The sequence below is a fragment of the Ornithodoros turicata genome, chromosome 8, assembly GCF_037126465.1.
Source record: "Ornithodoros turicata isolate Travis chromosome 8, ASM3712646v1, whole genome shotgun sequence".
Taxonomy (NCBI): domain Eukaryota; kingdom Metazoa; phylum Arthropoda; class Arachnida; order Ixodida; family Argasidae; genus Ornithodoros; species Ornithodoros turicata.
Genome location: NC_088208.1, coordinates 31,645,386 through 31,666,575, shown reverse-complemented (window position 1 = coordinate 31,666,575; position 21,190 = coordinate 31,645,386). Strand labels below are relative to the sequence as shown.

Sequence of the window (21,190 nt, the reverse complement as noted above, 5' to 3'; positions counted from 1 at the left end):
TCAGTGAAGTTTCATATGTAAACTTAAAAACATTGTAACATCTACTTACTTAGTATTGGAAAGAGTCCCGGATGGAAGACGTAGCACCCTCTCCATAGCTATCACCAGTCGGTCCGCATCACTTTGAGTGATAGGACTACAAAAAGAAGAGAGAGAGAGAAAAAAAGGAAAAAAAAAACAGATTATCAGAAATTTTTTTAACGATTACGTAGAGCACGGCCAGCCAACTCTCAGCAAAACCCCTCTCCATACTCCGAAATTTAATTAAAGCAGTCCGAGTTTTACTATTACACTCCAGCTGCCATTAAAAACAATATCGTGCACCATTAAGAGCGAACGTTATTCAATTGCTGGTAGTCTCGTCAAATAAATACAGTGTCTCTAAAACGCATTAACAATTCCGGCTGTCCGTGACTGCCAAGTCGCGCCGCGTTATACTAGCCCTCTCCTCAACCCATGGCAAAGCGACCGACAAGTTTCATCTGCATTCGTGTGGCCTGTATGCTTAAGATGTCCTATACGCTAAAAGGCCGCGATGGGACATTTATTGAAATCCCTCCAGCTCGTTGCCATGTCGAGCACTCACCGTCGACCAAGGGGATGCTTTGAAACATTCAGGCGGTCGCCTCCTTCGATATTTGCCGTGTTCCAAAGATGAATTTCAACCGCGACGAAGACACGCTACATCAAAGGACCTCTCTTAAACCCATCTTAAACTTTCATGGTAGGTACGACTCTCAGACTGAGTCAACCGACGCGCACTCATCCAAATGGTGATATAAATCAATAACCAGGTACATCTGTACACAGCAACACACACGGGCGCTCTGTGTGGCCAAGGACCGAGAAGAATGTGTAGCAAATGTTTCATGGGCTCAGACATGGCCTCTCAGACCTTCTTTTTTTTTTTTTTTTTCTATCTCACCGTTGTTTCATGGGCTGGTCATGCATGAATCAAACTGGCAAAGTGCACTCGACGTTACGATAGAGCGACACGTAAGATAGGTCTGTAAGACTTAGCTCCTTTGTTTTTGCACTATACATATGGACTGCACTGTAACGTATGTGTACATATGCATGTCTATTCATCCTATCATATGTCCTACACCATCATCATCATCTATTCATTAAGCGTGCCGCTATTCCAGCTGTGGACGGTCACTTCGCCCTTCTTTGCGGCTCTTCCGCGTCGGCACAGACAGCGTGTCTGCATGGGCGCGTTCCACGTTGCGCCGACCATAAACGTCACGTCCCTACGATGTGCGGAAGGGCCCCACACAACTGCTCACAGCTGGAATGGTGGCACGCTCCATGAGTAAACATACGTGCGCTTATCTTTTCTTTAAAAAAATGTCTATTTCTGAAAATCATTTTGAAGGCTCACTTTTCCTTGACGACGACGTAGGCAACACTGTTGTCCGGTGATCCGTCCGATTTCGGTCCGACCTCGTCGGACCCCTTTCGGTCCTCGTGGGGCACCCGTCTGTATGCTGCTTCGTACCGCTTGCCGGTGGACTGACCTAACGTTACGAGATAAGTATTTCCACATTAGAAAAAATCTACGTGTGCATATTACAACTGGAACAGCTGTAACAGCGCATGGCTGTTATCGACCTTGTTATACATTTCGATAGCATCGTAACGCCGCGAACCGATAGTTATTTGACTGAGTTATTAAAATATAGGTAAAACAATCACAGAACCCCCAGTGCTGAGCACAAGAAACGAGGTCTAACTGTCTCAGGTTTCATTGGAATATCTTGCAAGCGTTATGGTTCGGTAGAAGGAAATAAAAATCAAAAATGAAACTCTCAATCCATTCGTTTTCAATCGCTTATGTCACCAAAAAGGCCGCCATTGTTTCTGGCGGGTGTGAGCCTCTGTTTCATATTACCACACACAGGTTGCGCCACCTACAGAAGAACATGATTATGGCACTCTGCATTGTTGTAGGCAACGCCGGGGATCTCCCTATACCCCCTGAAGTGTTTATAAACATGTATCCATATCCATATAGCTCCCCCACATACACACCTTGGAAGCTCGGTACCTCGTCCCCCCCCCCCCCTCCACGAGGTCGGTTTCTGGGAAACTTACTGGGCAGCGCCACCTGTGCGTGGTGGTGTGAACATGAACTAACTAACTAACGTGAAGCAGGGACAACAACTTTTGCGGCAATTTAGTCGCTCAGGCCATTGAAAATGCGTGGAGAGAGATCGTTCTGGATTTTATTTCTTTTTTTTTTTATACGGAGCCATAACGATTACAAAACGAACAAATAAATCTTCAGTAATACGGCTACCAGTCTGCAAGGTACGGAGCAGGATAATCACAGTCTTCTACTTTTACGATGCGGTCCAAATGTGTAAGGATTGCTAGAATAACCTTGTATTTGCGTAAATCGCATAGTGTCGTCATTCGCAACGCATGCAGTTGAGTTCAATGCAGTTTCACACCCACTTCTACAGTCACAGCTTCTTCTACGTTGGCCCTCCGGAGCATAGAGGTTATCAGAAGAAAAAACTCGCAAAAAGAATTGCCCACGCGGACTCCCGAACGGTTCAAATTGGCTTCGATTCTGTAAGAACTTCATATAGTCTGAAAGCCTGTCGTGCAATTTCAGTGTGAGCGATTGAATCGAAGACGAAGGTCTTCAGTAATTACAGTCGTGATTGCGTTTGGCAAATTTCTTCGGAATGCTGTATCGACGCTGTCTTCTAAAAGACATTAATTAAAGTGTAAGCGGCTGTTTGACTTCTACACTTAGAATCCGTTCACTTCCTTTAAACTTCGCCGTGTACACAAAGCAAGCGCACAGTGACACATTAACGGACGATTTCTTTTTATCAGACGAAAACCAACAGACGCGACCAGAAACTGACTGACTGATGTTCGTGACTAACCTAGAATATGTTTCGTTTATTAGCCTTCGGTTTCTGATAATTAACTAGAATATTCCGTTCACATTGCGTTCTTGAGTTTAATAAATTTTCCTTTAACAAACTAGAATAAAATACCTTTAAGAAAGAGCCCATAGTTCTCAACTGGTACAGGCGCCGTTTTCCATAGTGGATCCTGTGGAACCGTTACAAATTTTCCCGAGTTTGAAAAATTCGCGAAATTTCGAGCAACAATTGCCACTTCAAAAACAATGCTGCAATCGCGAATTTCATGTTCACATGAATGTTGCCTTTACGCCGTACTACCGTTACCAGATAGGGTGTGCCAGTAGTCCCTTGTGCCCGGAGTGTGGTGTGCCAGCGACCGCGGACCACGTGATCATCGCATGTGCCACATATAGGAGGCAGCGTCACTTGGCAAACGACTTTGCACGGATTGACAGCCGACCCCTTGACCTCAGTCTCATTTTGGGACCATGGGACACACGGAAGCAGATGTCCGTCTTGCGACCCTTCATCAAATTCCTGCAAACTACCGGCCTGATCGACTCTCTCTAAAACCCTGTCAGCATCGTCAGCATCATCCTCATCACCATCCTCTCATTTTTCCCCCAATAGCAATGGGGTAGCATTCTGCTCAATGAGCGGAAGTCATCCCCATATCATCGTCATCATGTATTTCTCTCTCTCTCTCTCTTCATGTTAACAGCTGGTTGTGCACGTTACTAGTGGTCACTGAAACTACTTTGTAACAACTACAACAAATAGATGAAGTGACGATGCTTTCTTATTATTCCGTGTTAGTGACGCGAAGCAACTATGGCTATGAGCGGCACACAGAAGTAGACAGGTGGAGAGAGGAAAGCATGAAGGAGTGGGGAACAGAGGGTTATAAAAGTATGCGACCTCAAAGGGAACTGTGCCGACATTCGTCTGGAAAACCCAGGGAAAACCTCAGTCAGCGCTGGGGATTCGAACCCGCCTCACCTCCCAGTCGCGGCGTGGAAAGCAATCATGCTAACCACTACGCTACGGGAACTGAATTCTGCTAGCAATAGTCGCGCCTCAGCTGACCGGGAGCTGATGAACAGTACAGTCAAACTCCTTTATAGCGAACACCTTTTTAACGAAAATACCACTACAGCAAATTTTTTTGCGGTCCCGCTGGAGCCCTACATGTCCAATAATGGACATCCTTTTTAACGCAAATACCGTTACTGCAATTTTTTTTTTTTTTTTTTTTGCTGTCCCCTGAGTTTCGTTGTAAAGGACTTTGACTGTAATACCTAACGCAAAAGAGTAATAGACGACACACTAAGGGGCGCCTCCAATAAAAATTTAAAATTTAATTGCATTTTGAAGGAGGGCATTCTCCCAACATTGATCACCGACGATAAAAAGCCATTGCACTTGGACGAGTTCGGCACAACGTCCAAAGATCCAATCCAGGGACCTGACCTTCATCTTGCAAGTGATTCGCCACGAGCCCTCGCGTGAGCCTATCGAAGCGTCTTTGGAGCGCGCCAACTTTAAATACGCAAAACGATAACGATCGCTATGTGAAAGTTCATGATCGGAGCCTAGTTCTCCTACATATGCAAATTCCTCCACGTCTCTCCCTTTGACTCTCCCCCTTTGACTCTCTGTTCTGTGTTCTCGAGAAGAATCGCAGCTTTCTTTGCTGACACTTGGTGATTGACCGCCCGCCAACGTTATCCGAGAAACACTGAAGATCCTCTCCTCGCCTACTTAATAAAAGTACGCACCAGAAACCAACTAAATTGTCTACCGCGCGCAACGAGCGCTCATCGAATCCTGAATCTCGGGCCACCTGGCTCGCGCTACCCCTTGCGCTGCAAATTAAGCGCAACAAAATCGATCGGAAGGCGATACATCTCTTTCCCAAAGCCCCCGGAGCGGGAGAAGACCGGAAACGGGAGAACACAAGGTTGCCAGTCCGTGCCGGGCAACAGTGATCCGGTTCATCACGAGGGCGCCTGCTCATCCCCAGGTTCCAATAACGAGTCGGCGCCAGCAAGACATACGTCTCCATTTCGCTGTTGCCCCCCTCAGCCTATTCCTCCGTCCGATCCCACAGCCAATTGGACCCGCGACCAAATCACGTGTTCCATCGGCTAAGAGGATTCAGATGGCAGCTGTGACGGGGGCCTCTGGTACCATTGCCGGTATATGATAATGCGCTAGGAAAGTTCATCAGGTGGCCGGTCAGTCCGCCCTTTGATTTTGTTCCTTCGTGGAGCAAGGCTGGCGAAGCGCACGTGACGCTGAGTACGGCTGACTGACTATCTGGCGATGGAGCCGCAGAGACTAGACGCATTGTAGTCCCTCTCGGGACTACGGGGTACGGAGGTTTATAGCAAGTTTAAGGATTATTTGTAGTGCTGGAGAATAAATTTCACGATCAGGGGACCAAAATGGAGGACCATTGCGTTCTATGAGACTAGGAGGTGTAATAGCTCCCCAACGTACTCCTCCTTTTTTTTTTTTTTTGGTAGTCAGCAAAAAAATTCCGTTCTTTATTATTTTTGGTTTAGCTTCTTTCGCTCAGACTGGTATATAGTGCTCTTATCTAGAAGTAACCGGTTTTCATAATTATCTACGCTTAAGCAACGCTTACATTTGAGAATGATTGGGCTCGTGCAGTATGAGTTCTGAGGTTACTTTGCATACAGTCTCCGTGGTGTAAAATCCTCTCAGAAGTCTCAATAGGACTAACGGCCGGAAACTAAGTGCTTCGGCGGGGTATATATACACTGAAGAGTGGCAAAGTTGTACTGATGGACTATATATATGACTGGTTGGTTTGGTTTGATGTAGGGGAGAATATAACGGAGAATATGGCGCTCATGAAGAGAGTCGCCTACTCCAGTTCAATTAAATCGGCAGTGAAGTAATACATGTATATGACTATGATGGCTTCGTGTGTCCGGTCTTTGTGTGAATTCTGCGAGCCCTCCACTGTACTCACACAACGAAGATGTGATTTAAAAAAATCAACTGCTCAAAAACTAAACGACTTAGAAAGCTTCTTACTGCTCGCATTTCATGTTCGTTCTGCTCCATCCTTACATTCGCGCTGGCACATAAGAAATTACCAGCAAGTGACCTGTCAGGACCGCTTAGGCCATGCCCCGTTCCCCATCCTCCCCACTGGCCGGAGGTGGGTCGCCCAGACCCACTATTCCGTGGTCTAGCGCAACTCTTTAATCTTTCCTTGCTGCCGAGTTTTAGCAGAAGGTTAGGATAACTTGTACCGAAACATCATATGCGGGTCGCGCTCTTCCTCTGAAGTGGCTGATTTGACACTGATTTGACCTCTGATTTGACAGCTTCCTGTAAAGGGGTTGAGAGACAGGTCATCCCACGTTACCCTAGATAAACGTAAAAGACGGTTCTTTGCACCAATGTGAACCTGCATTTAAAGTTTCACAGCGAAAAGAGAAATAGAATCGGAGAAAATGGGCACAGGGAATACCGAAACTCATGCGAAACTCATGACATCACAGCGTACGCCGCTGCCAGAGAGGCGGCGCACGAGAAGTCACGTGCTCATGGCTGCCAATAGGAATGGACGCAACTCTGGGCTCTCTGACGTCGGCGCTTTGCTCGGGAGTGTGTGTTCGAGGGCTTGTATCTCGCTAAGTAGAAGAATAATTCTTTTTTCTTCAGTATTCTAGTGTGCATTACAACGCGTCCATGATGTAATGAACCACATCTATGAAAGTGTCCCAACCGCTTCGGTGGTGGTGATGGTGAAAGGGCTTGCCGTTGTCGGCCTCACGTATGTGGGCAACGTCACGACTGACGCCCTGGGGAAATGTGTGTCCTGGGCCGACTTCTAGGGGAACTGTGCCGACATATGTCTGAAAGCGTCTGAGGGAAACCCAGGAAAAACCCCAGACAGCACAGCCGGCACCGGGATTCGAACCCGGGTACCTCCCAGTCTCGACGTGACATGGCTAGCACGCTAACCACTGAGCCACGGGAGCTGGTCAGCCCCAACCGCTTTAACGTATTGTATTCGTACAATGCTTCCGTTATACTGTCTAACCAGTCTCGTGCCCTTCTCTTCGAGACCAGGTGCGAGACAACGCCAATAAAGAATTCACAATCTGAAAAACTCTTGTCGAGCTGCAGAAGACGGAACATTTACCTTCTGCAGCACGAAGCAAGGCTCTTTCCAATCAGCCGTTCAACATTTAAGAGCGCGTAAGCTGACATGTACCAGTTCCGACTCAATCGTCGTCGCACATTCGAACAATATCCGCCGCGCTTAAACGCAGGCGTCTCCCTCGATGCCCGCTTAAGGATCGATATGCCCGCGCCATGCCCGAAGTAACGGTCGCAAGTAAATAAGGGTAGTCACGGCAAACAAGATCTCATCCCTTCGGCAGAAGGGACAGATAGAGTGCTAGCACTGAAAAGGGAGCCCGGCACGTCAAAATCACTTGCTGCGCCACGGACGCAACGCTGGAGAAACGACAACAAATGTACCGAGCTCGGCGATGCTGCTCCGCGTCTTCGTTTCGCAACTTTTAGAAACCACTGTAAACATGAGCTGCCATAACTAGCCCGACGGAAAAGGGACAAGGGTCCTCTGATTTGACTTTGAGTGAGTTGATTCGCGTTTCTTTTTTTTTTTTTTTCTTTCATGGCCCTATTGCAGGAGGGTTCAAGTACACGACTGCGACGTACCTTGATTAGGTTATACGGTAATATATTTTGCAGGATGCAAGAGCAGAAGTTGTATATCGGTCGCAAGTAAGTTCCTGGGCTTATAATATTTATCGTACAAAATGGGGAGCAATTGCTGTACAGGGAAGTAGAGACTGTAATTACTCGCCAGTTTGCTCTCTTTTTCTTAGAATGTACTTTAAGCAAAAAGGATTTTGGATTCAGTGATTTTGGGGACTAAGGGGCGTTATCATTGGGCCCTTTCGCGATTAAATGCACGGAGGTTAATATGAAGTTTAGGGAGTATTGGCACTGCTGGTGGAGTAAATTTGGGGGTCATAGAACTAAAATGGGGAGCAATTGCAACCTAGGGCACTGAAAGCTTCAATTACTTCCAATTTACTCATTTTTTCCTTAGAGTGTGAGAACTAACTTTGGAAGCCAGGCGTTTTGAATTGGGGAGTAAGTGCTATGTAGGGAAGTGGAGACTAACTACTCCCCAATTTGTCCTCTTTTTCTTAGATTGTACTCTAAGAAAAAGGACAAATTTTAGTTATTTGGGGGGATATGGCGTGCATTACCATTAGGCCCTTTCGGGACTAAATGCATTGAGGTTTATACGAAGTTTACGCGTTGGATTAAATTTAAGGGTCAGAGAATGAAAATGGAGAGCAATTGCAATCTAGGGGACTAAAACCTGCAATTCTTCCCTAATTTACTCCTTGGTTCTTATAGAGTGCTGGAACTAACCTACAAAGCCAGGTGAACTAAAATGGGGAGTAATCGTAATACAAGGGAGTCGAAGCTGTAGTTGCTCCCCAATTTTCTCCTCTTCTTCTGGAGTGCGGAAACTAACTTTCAGAGTCAGTGGACTGAAACGGGGGTAAATGGAATAAAGGGAAGAGAAGCTCTAATGTTGTTCCCCAATTGAATTATATATTTTTCTCTCCCAGTGTGACAATCCTGCTGGCTGCAGCTCTATATAATCCCTAGTTTCATTCGTGGTTCGCGGAGCGCTGCTACCGCCCAGGAATACAAGTCTCGAGCTGATGTTTGGACAAGTAATGAAGCGTGTTAGAACGACAATATTCTGAGCAGAAGGCTACCTACGATTATGCTGCAAGACATTCGCGTTATCAGTCGAGCACTAATGACGGGAGAGCCATCTATTGACATCGGCCGTCGTATTTGCTGTGCGAGAGCCCCACTCCATGGGTAAGATATACACACACAGCGTCTCGATCCATCATTGTGACTCCTTTTACCACTCAGCTTATGAACCGCCATCGATCAGTCAGTGACGTCACGGAGCAGCCACTCGACACACCGAGAAGTTCGGAAGTGCACCAGAGGAGCTAGAAAGAGGGTTACGGAGCACGAAGACCTAAATTGAAATAATACGTGTGTTTTCATTGTCTCCTCTTAAAGCCGTGGCTTTATAGGGTCAACCGACGTGCAGTAGCGTCCTTGGCTTTACAGGACCACGCGACACCACCTGGTCCTGTGTTTGCCCTTGTTCGCTATTCTGCTTTTCTTTCTTTGTTGGTGACAAAAGACAGCGTAAGACAAGGACCAGGGTTAGGAAGAAAAAAGATCCTTGTTACAATTTGGGGGGGGGGGGGGTTGCTTCTCCTGGTGATCTTTCGCGGGAACATTGCTGGTCCTTCTTGTTTACTAAACTCAGTTGCTAGTTGACAGTCGTTGTGTCTCTTTTTTGTTCCGAACCCTGGTCCTTGTGTTATGCTGCCTTTCGTCACCAAGCATATGTACCAACTACCCGACTTATTCCGACCTCGAAGTACCTCTTCGGAGTAATTGCAGCTTCTAGTACCCTAGACTGCACTTACTCTCCATTTTAGTCCCTAACCCCGACATTTACTCCCCAGGACTACAAATTATCACTGATCATCGCGAATGGTCTTCCGAATGCAACAGTTTGCGTCAATATGCGCTCTTGGTCAATTTGATGGCGTAAGGCGTATAACTCAGCCAATATAGAAATTTTCCACCCCCACAGAGCGAGAAACAGTTAGTGCTTCTTTCTTCGCAAACTGTGCCCTTTGTATGTCGCAAGATTTTATATCACTCGATATATCACTGTCGACGGCTTGATTCAAAGTATTTTCATGCATGCACACGAATCATGTACCTGGGACTCTTAGAACATAGCGTGAAATGCAGTCTCCACTCTGTGACATTCATTTACTCCCACGCATTTACTCCCGAAAGGGACTATTTTTTGTAGCAATGCCTTTAGTCCCCAAAAGGAGTAAAAGTACTCCTTTTTTTTTCTTAGAGTGCAGGAAAAAATCGTCTCTTTGTTGCCTACGTTATTTACTATGAATTTCTATCGTGGTTCGTGGACAACCCTGTATATACACACCATATCCACATAAAACATGACACGACACATTCTATTACACAGCGGCATCTATGTTAGACCATCCCTAATGTCTCGCTCTCTCATCTATAGCACTGCCGCCTAAGGACCGACCGCAAAAACGTGTCTTTCGCGAGTACAAGACATTTCGGCGCGCAATCAACCCACTTGAAACCCTAAGGACACAACGGAAAACTTAAAAGCCAGGCTTCCAAGCCGTTGCCGTCGCTAAAGAAGAGCGAAGAGACGAAGGAGAGAGAGGGGAGGGCTCCCATTCCACGTTAATTAAAATGCAAATCACGGCCAAACGCAAAGGGCACCAGCGGTTGACTCCCTCTCACATGACGATAAGCCTAACGTGGCGGCGTGTAAAAATTTGCGAGTCGGGTTTCCGCAGCCTTCCTTCAAGTGCAAATGGAGACGCATTCTGCTCGTCTAGGCAGCTCACGTCTTAATTTCCGGCAGAAACCAGGAAAGAGGCATATTTCAGTCGGCGTCGTCCAATGAAAAGCAGGCTTGCAGGAGGAAACCGGAAGTGGAAAGGGAGGCAGGTGTTAGAAGCTTTCTATTTCCGATCTTTCCCGTCTGACAAAGCGTCACTTGTTCCAAAATAAGGACAATAAGGACAGCGCGCCGATACGATGGCGCGGACGGGAATATTTGCGCACGGCAGATAGATCAATGCCAAGGAAGAGCAGTGCGCAATCGCGTTCGTACGACGTTCATATCAAAAGTCCCATTTTGTACCTGTGTTCAACCTAAGAACGGCACAAAATCTAGTCTGTGGCACCCTAACGGAGCTACTCCACCGTAGAAATCAGAGCAGTGCCATGAGGTGTCGGCAGCAGGGCTCTTTAGTTTCGGTGTCGGCGCACTACATATCGCGACGCCGAGTGATGCGGCTAGCTATTTCAGCCAATAGGAGCAAATGTAGGGCGTGGCTTAAACGTGCTGTTCTTAGGTTGTACACGAGAACAGTAACCTTCTGGCAGCTCTAAAATGAGTCCATTGAGTCAATGGGATTCGCATTCCAGAAACCTCACACTGAACGCTAAGGCCTACATGTACAGTACACGCATGGCCTCATGTCGGTAGGCCTTGTACTCCTTAATTAGCTTGTCCTTTATTGCTACCGAAAAAGAACAGTTTTTATCTCTCTTTTTTTTTTTTTTACAGCGACATTTGTATCAGGTATATCAGGAGTATCAGGGCCGGAGGTTTTGCGGCGTTGACGATGATTATGGCGAGCGTATAGCAGAAACGAAATGACGTCACCTCGCCACGACGTCACAACATCAGGTGGTACAGTGAATGACACCAATCACATCACACGTACGACATCACACCACCTGAAGCACCGCCTTTAATTGGCCGACGATATAGTCAACCGCAGTGAATGGAGAGGGACATAAACCGGAGTTGTGCGCTTGCCGCCATTGTACCAGACTCCTCACATTGGGACGGCCAAGCATAGTGCGCACGGCATCTGAAGAGCGAGAGTGGATAACGCTGCTGCTCGTGAACGGCGTGAAGCGCAACGCGATGCCGCATGTGCCGCGAACAGGAAAGCGAAGACGGTATGGGGTGAGAAGGCCATAAAGCGAAGCCGAGAAGACCCCGCCCTATAAGACAACGTGACATCGAGAGTAAGAGACGTAAACGCTTGGGGGCATATGCAGGTGAAACGAGTGCGCGTCCGGCAACGTTTCCAGTGGCTCGGGTCGGTGTGTGACGTGTGCCACAGACCGTGGTTTCAGATCGACGTGGCACCCGCACGTGCGCAACATCACGAACAGATGGGCAACGAGTTATCTGGCGAAAGAGCGGAGTTCCCTGGTGTTTCACGAAAACGTACCCGTCGTAATCACTGGAGACTTTAACGTCGACGTTAGTGGCCGAAAGAACGAGTGGTTTCGAAGCTTTCTTGCATCCCAACTGGGCCTGTGTGTCTTTGTCTGGCGTGAACGCACCAACCACTCCCAACGGTACCTGCATTGACCCAGTCCTCTAACAGAACATTCCCATGAACTTGTAGCGCCTCGCCATCCTGACATACTTTACAGATCATAAAAGTCAGTTGTCGCTCTTTGAATAACGCAAGCGTGAAAACGGTTTTATTCTATACGGAGCTATAGTGACCATTCTATACGGTCGGGTACAATAATTTTGCAGAGGCTGTCTTCCAGAGCTGCGTCCGTAGGTCACTGCGTGGTAGCTCCGTAGGCGTGGCGAGGTCCAGTAGGCCAATGGTAGGACACGTGACCGACTGGACTCGGCTTTCTGGACTCTGAGACTAAGTTAACTAGGACATTTAAGTTTACTGCATTTGTGGCCTCCTGAGTTCGATGTTTTCTAAACTCGGCTTTGGTGTCTACTGCACTAGTGACTTACTGAACTAGGGACCGTCCAGGGTCGGCTTTGAGGTCTACTGGAACAGAACGTCAGAAAGTGGGGACAAATGGTGACGCCTCCCATCCTCTTTAATGCATGGAACTCGAGCAGGGTGTCATGCATTTCGTCTTCTGGGGTATCCACCTACGTGAATCTTTCTTACCGCAGGTAACGCTTTCCTAGTAAGAAAAACTTGTCACTCTACATGAACATATTCATTAGTGCTGTCACTACCCCATACGTATTCATAGCTAAAATGTGTCTATCTTTGTTATTCAGATAGAAAAATACTTCTCATTGCCTAATTAACCATTTTTAATTTGCTTAAGCCTGTCTTTAGATCACGTTATAACCAACCTTCCACCTGTGGCGAGCGACCGAGGGACCTCCGACACCCTGTACTGGACACAGGTTTTGTGGTTCTATGCTCGGGGTTTGTGGTCTATTGCACCCAGGATTACTTGTCTACTGGTCTCAGTTCTGTGGCCTGCTGAACTGTAGTGGATTACTGAGTTCGGCCTTGGGGACGTCTGGAGTCGATCTTAGTGGCTTACTGGAGTCAGGTTCCGTGGACAAAAATGAGCTCGGGTGTCTCAACAGGATGAATGGCATAATTTGACTACCTGGTCACGTGCGTAAAATAAGCGTTACTTTTACACCAGCGAAGGGCCTCCTTGGGCATTCTTTTACTGATGAACTTAATAGCAGCACCTAAAGTGCATAAACCAGCGACTTGGACGAGTAGTCTCAAGGACCACTTTTAACCAGTGCAATGCCGACGAATAAAACTGCTGTGATTTGTCTTCAGTTTTCTAGTGAAATTTCTCGGACGACTGTCCTCGGAATTCTTCTTCAAGACGATAGTAACCCTAGTGCAGTAAAGCAGAGTGTCTGTCATATCAGCAACAAGGTCCCCACCTGCTCGCATCTCGTTATATCGTCCTCGAGCTGCTTCACAGTGCGTAGCACTTTGCACGTAAAGAAAGGTTAGAGCAAGGCGTTACTCCTATTTCTGTGTCGACATGCTGCACGTGCAGCGGGATAAGACTGCGGATAATTTCGAGCACTTCGCACGTCTCATACGACAGACCTGCATCGGCTACGCCAATATCGTGCCGAGAATCAGTCATACTTCACAAATGGATGACACTTTTACGTTTGCAGACATTGTATGCAGTGAGAGGGGTTCGCGTCGAATCAAACTTAATCCTATACGAAGTAACCGTCAGTGCCACTGCGCGGAGACAAAACCCCACGGCTGTATTTGTTTGGCCTTCGCTCTATAATTCATAATTGGCGTTCTTTCACTAAACTTCCACTTTGTACGACAATCGATCGATGAATTGGCGGCAGTCAGCGCACACATCGCACGCGAAATCCTTGTCCCAAGGGTGGATTTTTCATCTGGGAACGCGCGGGCGTGATGAAATTTAGGAACAGTTGCGAACTAATCCGAAAATCCCGCATAAATATGCGGGAGTTAATTTTTGTGAAATTTTCCTCCGCTTAGACAACGATGACGTCCGAATTCGGAGTCACAGAAAGATGCTCCACTCGCGAATCAGGAATATTATGCGAGAAGATTTCGACACCCCCCAGAGAGTACGAAAGTTTGATAGTGTAAATTATATAAATCCTGGCTTTACGTCGCATACATTTTGCGAAAGTTTCGCAACCAAGAAGATAGCTTTAGAGTAGGGGACAAAGTTGAATGAAAGTTCATTGTCTGTTTCTCTGCATTCCTTCATTTATTCATCTTTTGTACTTCACTTGTACTTCTTGCGTTGTAACATCTAGAAAGGTTAATAAGCCTGACTTTAGCTCACGTTATAACCAACAACACTTTCATGAAAATCTTGATACTACCTCCACTCACACAGCTCGAAATGAATAAGACGATGAAGATTACGACAAGATAATGAGAAGTTTATGCGACAAGATGTGCGCTGTATGTTACGTTTTAACTGATCTGCACCTTTGTGCATTGTGCCAAACTTGGTTAGTTAGAGTTAGAAGATGGTGGCTCCTACAAAACACATGAACCGCCTACTCCAAAACACTTGAAAATACAAATTAGGACTTCTAATGAGATAGAGGCACTGCAATGTCCACAAGGAATGTCATTAAAGCAGCTGTCGCAGGATCTCTTAGATCTCTCGGTCATTCTCCGAGAAGTTTCACCAAGTCTAGAGGACGGTAGTCCTGTCTTTCCAATGCGGCTCTAAGGTCATTACGTTGGACACTGTATCTGGAGCAGTTAATTAATATGTGTTCAGTGTTAATTCAGTGTTCAGTGCCACGCTTGCTTAAACGCGACAGCTTTATTTTGCCGTTGTTACTGTGGCGGTTACAAAATTTCAGCGTATACCCCAAACATAGTCGGGCGATCATGTGGACACTGTCATGTGATGTCACGTGGCCCACGGACGTTGACAGTGGTTAGCACTAAACAGCGATCGCCCTGAGACGTAGCAAATTGAAACCTCCGTTTCCTTATCCCTCCTCCCGGACAATTCAATATAAGTGCAGTTCCTCTACTACTAAGCTCATTCAAAATGTATTCGCCGCTTTCCGTTCTGCTTACTGTTGCTGTCTTTTACAGTTCTCCTCCAGCCGCAGACTATATGCCGTGCCTTCCCTCGCGTGCTCATCAATTATATAAATCCCATACCCCCTCCCCCCTTTCATCTTTGCGTTCGCCGGTCTCATAAGACAGAAGGGCACCCTCTTGCCTAATTAATCGAAATTTTAATTAAACGCCCGAGGGGCATCCTTTACAAATATTGGGGCAGAAATTTCATCACCTCCAAGCGAGCGTTAGGTCGTTCAACAAGAAGAAAATTCGAAACTTTGAAACATTCGCTGTTCCAGTCTATTGTGTTCTGGCCACTTGTAGGCATGCATAAAAAAAACAATAGCAACATGAAAAAAAAAAACTCTTACTGCTGGGCGGCTGAATGGAGGCAGAAATTTGGAATGGCTAATTTCCACTTCAAATGTCAAGAGCATCAAAATGCAAATCAAATAACTATTGACGAAGGACGTGGTGACAAAGCTTATAAAGCTCATGTTAACCATCCCCGGAAAGTAACTCAGCTAGAAATTAACTAGTTACTGGAACTAATTACTCTTCTTCACATAGTAACTTACAACTGCTTCCGTATACCCAGTTACAGTAACTAATTACCTAGTCTAGGATTCTTTTCTTATTAGCCTTTTTTTGTTTTTTGGCCGCAGTTTGCCCACACCATTTTGCGTGTAAATAAATTCAATTCAATTCAATTCGATTAATTGAAATATGGCAGTCGTCGAAAGAGCCAGACAAGGGCGGCAATCGATCCCACGCACCTCTCTATTGACCGGTCGAGTGCGTTGTTTACATTTAACGTTACATTTAACGTTGTTTACATTTTATTTCATACTTGTTGCCGACCCCGTATCCGTGGCTCACGTACCCATCCGCAGTTCTGAAGAAACAGGTATTTGAAGAGGAATGCAAGTTACTTTCCGGCTATCACCGGAAAGCGACAAGTTACCTTCAACTGTAACTTAACTGTAACTGTAGTTACCATTTACGAAGAGCAAGGGTACACGTAACTTAGTTGCTTTTTAGTGCAGTAACTACAAATTATGTGTCCTAGCTACTTTTCCCACGACTACTTATCATTTCTATAGTTTTGCTTGTGTACTTATGGACATCCTATGACACGCTGAATGTGTGATGTGTCCTGTGTGTGCCCCCAGCGATTCCGACTAGAGCCCTGCGCGGATGAGATTTTTGGCAACGGCATCCGACCCGCATCCGCGCACACGTTATCCACATCCGATCCACATCCGCACCAAACACAACAGTTTACATCCGCATTTGATCCGCTGAGCAAAACGCACTATCCGCATCCGATCCGCAAAATCCGCACGTTTCAAAAGATGCGTAAAGACCGCCGGAAGCATGTTGGTATAATTTCGGATGCCTCCATGCTGTCACGGAAGGACTCAGTCATGACGACAAGCAAAGGTAAACCTTTCAACAAACGCGATATGGAGGGGCTTCTGGAACGCGTGGAACGCTACCTCGTCGGTGCTCGCGCGGTTCGAGACGCCAGAATGCCTCCTCTCCCATCTTGGCGCCGTGCATGGACAAAGGTGAACCCGAGCATGCGCTCGCTGTCGGCTGTCGGCGCGCAATACAAATAAATTGCTGGTGGAAAAATGACAGCACGCGGTATATCCGCATCCGATCCGCTATCGATCCGCTGCCTTGGTATCCGCATCCGATCCGCATCCGACCTCGCGCCAACCGCATCCGATCCGCATCCGACCTCGCGCCAACCGCATCCGATCCGCACACCGCAGAAAGTGCTAAATTTTCATCCGAATCCGCAAGTATCTTGCGGATATCCGCGGATATCCGCTTCCATCCGCGGATGGTGCAGGGCCGACATTTTACTCTCACCTGATCGAAACTTTTGAACATTTAAACTACATGTTGAACTTCATTATCATCTCTGTTCTTCTCTGGACATCATCTCTGTTATTCATCATCTCATCATCTGTTTGTGTAAGTGTACTGGGGTAGCAAGTTCGACTTCGTTGAAACTCACATCCCGATTTTTATTTCTTTATCACATCACATCACATCACATCGCTCCTGTACTTGTCATCCGCACAAATTAAATAAAAGCTTCACTGAGTCTCACGTATTGAATAAATTTTCCTTAAACAAATAAAGCGCTTGCGGTGAAACTGTCTTCGCAGGAACCAACAGGATATCTCTTGATCGCATGCAATGTAAAATATACACCTTGAGACCCCCATGAAAACTGGACAGTCGCGTTCACAGCGCTGCAGTCTGTGCAGAGACTCCCACAAAGACTGTTGTATACTTCATACTATAGGAACTCCACTCAAATGCACGATATCAATACAAGATAGAAGTTTCGCGGAAAAACCGCTCAGTTACCTCCGTCAATGACAAACTTAATACGCCGTAAAAGCGTGGTCTGTCGAAGAAGTGCGCTAGTGGAACGAAAAAAGAAAGCTTGGTTGGCTGGCAATTAGGGGTACCCTTAAAACTTGATACCTCCGAAGCAGCAGGGAAGCAATCTCCCGCTTTGCCACGGTGCATTACGTCCGTTGGTGAGCATTCTATGGCCCCGACCTGATCCACTCTGCCTACGCTGTCGGTTCAATTAGTACTTCCATTAACGGCCGAGACATATCGCGTTGCGAAAACATCTTGTGCGTTTGATGTGTCTACATATCCGTGCCGATGTATGCAACCATGGTAGAGTGATGGCCTCATCCTGAACTGGAGGGCAGAAAATCTGGACGTCTAAAAGGGATCAAAGATTACTTCCTCAAGGAATCTGTTAGAAGCTTTGCTGAAACCGGATTAAGTGCTCCTCGTGCTCCTGTTGGACACTTGCTTTACTGTTTGGTTAGTATGCGTTAGTATTCGGTTACTCTTACTCTTACGTTAGTACAGGCAGTATTTGCACAGCGCTCAATGTCTTCGACAGGTACACGTCGTATGGGCTTTTAGCGATGAAGCACTGGTATCCTAGGCATGCTACGCCATTTTATGGTTTCGACGTAGCGTTCATGTGACATTTTCGTGTTACAGCTTAGTGCAGGATTAAATTCAATTATTGTAACTATCCTAATCGTAAATAATAAAATAAATTCACCGGTAATTTAGTTGTTGATTATTGCTGAATGAAGTTAATTAAAGTCACCTAACAACACTGAAAAACAGTTAGACACTCAAGATTGCTACTGTTTTCGAGTGGATCTTGGAGGACCCAGCTTTTTCCGTGGTGGACCACGCTTCTTAACAAGCGGGGGCCACCACAGAAAAAGTCAGGTCCCACTGAGAGCTAGAACTGTAAGTAAACGTACAACAACAACAACTTAATTTTGAGATGATGAAAGGGCGAGTTTCATCGCCAGGGACGATACGCTACCCCAATACTGGTGGTGATGTGGGTGATGAAATAATCAGCCCCTTCACAATAAGGATCTATGTCCGATGGTGTCCAAAAAGGTCAAAAGAGCTAAGTATAAATGTAGAAAGCTTCAGTGTCTACTGTTTTTTTTTTTTTTTTTAGTGTCCTTTTCATCTTCGAGGACATGACTTTTCCCTCCTTTCTACAGCATCTACTAAAGTCATCAAACTAATTCTACGTCGCAGAGCTCTCCATCTAACTTGGGCGCAGCTCTTGAACTTTTGACCTACATGTTGAACTCCATTATCATCTCTGTTCGTCTCTGGACATCATCCTTTTGCGTTTTCATCATCTCATCATCGGATTGAACTTTCTGTATTAAGTGTACTGGGGTAGCCAGTTTGACTTCGTCGAAACTCACATCCCCATTTTTTTCTTTATTCACATCACATCACATCACATCACATCTCCATCTATTTATTTTGGGAGGAAAAAGTCAGCCAGAAAGGACGGGTTCCTATTCCTTGGTAAATAATTCCTTAGTGGGTAGTTAAGCTCCTGGGGTAGTCAGAGTGAGGCGATGTGGGGACGGAGGTCAGAGGTCTTTTCGCCGTCCCACCCAAGACGTCACAGGCTGCTGAGGAGATCGATATCCCGCAGATTAATGGTCTTTTTCTCAATTAACGAGAGTATAAAGTGTCGAACTCAAATCAATGAATCCTGTCATCAATGGCATCCTGGAATTATATCAACACGCTGCGGATGCTGGACATGGCACAGGCTTCCAGGAGTCATACCAGGCCGCTGCGACATACTTGGGGATGACGCAGACGATGCTGTGTGCATGCAGAGCACCAGACAAACCCCAACCAGAAATAAGACGAACTCCAACACAGACAAACTCCTACAACTAGAGGAATTAACTGTCTGAACAGGGAAACTGGATGGTTGTATAGCCGCTTATTTTGTCGTACCGAGCAACGCCTGTTATCAGCCTTATGATAAATATTGTAAAATCCTTTAATTTCCGCGGCCCCAATTTTTTCAGTTCCCTAAATTCGCAAAAGCTATGGACGCGCAAGCAATAAAGGCTTTGTGCCCAAGCAGCACAATGTACTGAAATTGGAGTGCAATAGGGGTGGACGGGTATAGGTGGAAGGCCTTGAACAGACTCTTGAAACTAAAAATCTGTGATAAGACACATACCGTCCACCCCTATTGCACTCGACTTTCAGTACATTGTGCTGCTTGGGGGCTCTACAGGATTTGTCACGTGATTAAAATCTCGAGCAGAGATAATATCGAGGTATAGTTACCGGGAAAAGAAAAAAAAAAGCTACATGTCCGAGCATTGTGTCAAACGTGTTCGTCACGTGGCCATCATCACGTAGTCATAGGGTTTCACGCGCTCGTTGGCCCTGTGAAGCCAAGTCAAGCCGGTCTCGCCCCCCCTCCCCTCCCTCCCCCTCCCTCCCCACGAACGGCAAGGACGGATCTGCACGGTGGTTCCTCCTACAAAGTTATCGCTTTAAAAATGCAACTCACGTTGAAAATAGTTACGGTGCAGTGAAGGTTGATATGAACGCCGTCAGAGAAGAGCCATCTCATTTGAAGAGACTGAAAATGGCAAAATGGCGAAACTTCGAAGTGCATATATTTACACCACGGCGCGAGAGCACACAGTCCAGTTACCTAAAAGGTAAATATCCGTCGGACGTAAATATCCTTGATAAATGCGATTCAAAATGAGTTCAATCCCACGAGGACTGGAAGGAGCGCTGGCGTTCTGAGAAATGGGGAAAGAATATTGCCCCAACTCCCCCATGTCATTCTTCTCCAACGGACATTGAGGGAAAAGGGGGGCAAGAAAACGCTTCTGTTGACACCCGCCAGCAAATATAAAGCTCCGTCTTTCCCTTGGGCTCGGATGCCCGTTCCTTCGGCTTTGCAATAAAGTCGCGTCCGGAAAACGAGAGCAATTAGCAGGCTCGTCGCCAGAGGTATACAGAGGCTGCCCTCCGAATACGGACCGGGATTACGCGCAGACACTCGTTCGCAAACAACACCGTGTTTGTTAACAAGACACGCTTTATTGTCCGAAGGCTACACATCCCGTGTAATCATCTTATACTCGAGAGTGACTGCCTTTCGCGGGTTCCAGCCACGTAATAATGAACGCATCTGCGCAGCGTCTCGTGAATGATTTAAGTGAAGTGCATCAAGGGCTGCTCTAACATACAAGAGAGTGGACAACAATAATACGGGGGGGAATATGAAAACAAAAAGTGATGAAGAGAGGATGGGTATGGAACATATAGTACCCGCTACTTTGCATTCGGGGGTGGTTAGCTGCAAGCTAAACGGAGCAGACTAGTTAAAAAGGGAGACTTCGCAAGGATTCGAAAAAAATTAGGTGAGCATCATATCGAACACGGACCGCTCCCTTGACACCGAATACAACATTCGCATTCATTTTGTGCGAGTAATTCATTCGTAAATAATGACAATACCAAACCGAAACCGAAATGCAAAGCGGTTCGCCCGGAGGAAGACACTGTGACGTCACCCATCATTGTCGTCTGCTACGAAGCTTGCATTCTCCCATGCCGGATGACGTCAGCAGTGTTGCTTTCAGCGCCCTCTTGCTTCACAGAGACGAAGCGCTCACTTCGTAATGATTCGTTCAACTAAAATCTGCGCGCTTTGGGAACGCGATATTTCGTATGTATGTTTCTGACACCCCAGGGGTTACTGCTATGTCACAATCTTTGCGGTGGTTTTGTTGCGGAGTCCCACTTTAACGACAAGAGGTCAGTCCTGTGTCCGTAACGTAATGTTCGAGAGCTTCGACGGTCAGACGCTCCAACGATGGGTTGTTT

The 21,190-nt window shown here is 46.4% G+C and overlaps 1 protein-coding gene across 1 annotated transcript in view; it reads right to left on the bottom strand.

Annotated features, from left to right (window-relative positions):
• Positions 1–21,190, bottom strand: part of LOC135367010 (receptor-type tyrosine-protein phosphatase N2-like) — a 287,257-nt gene that overhangs the window by 189,149 nt on the left and 76,918 nt on the right. Inside the window, exons 10-11 of the mRNA XM_064600054.1 lie at positions 1,385–1,520; positions 50–136 (exon numbers count right to left, since the gene is read on the bottom strand). Of these exons, the coding sequence (XP_064456124.1) occupies positions 50–136; positions 1,385–1,520 (223 nt within the window). The remainder of the gene's footprint in view (positions 1–49; positions 137–1,384; positions 1,521–21,190) is intronic.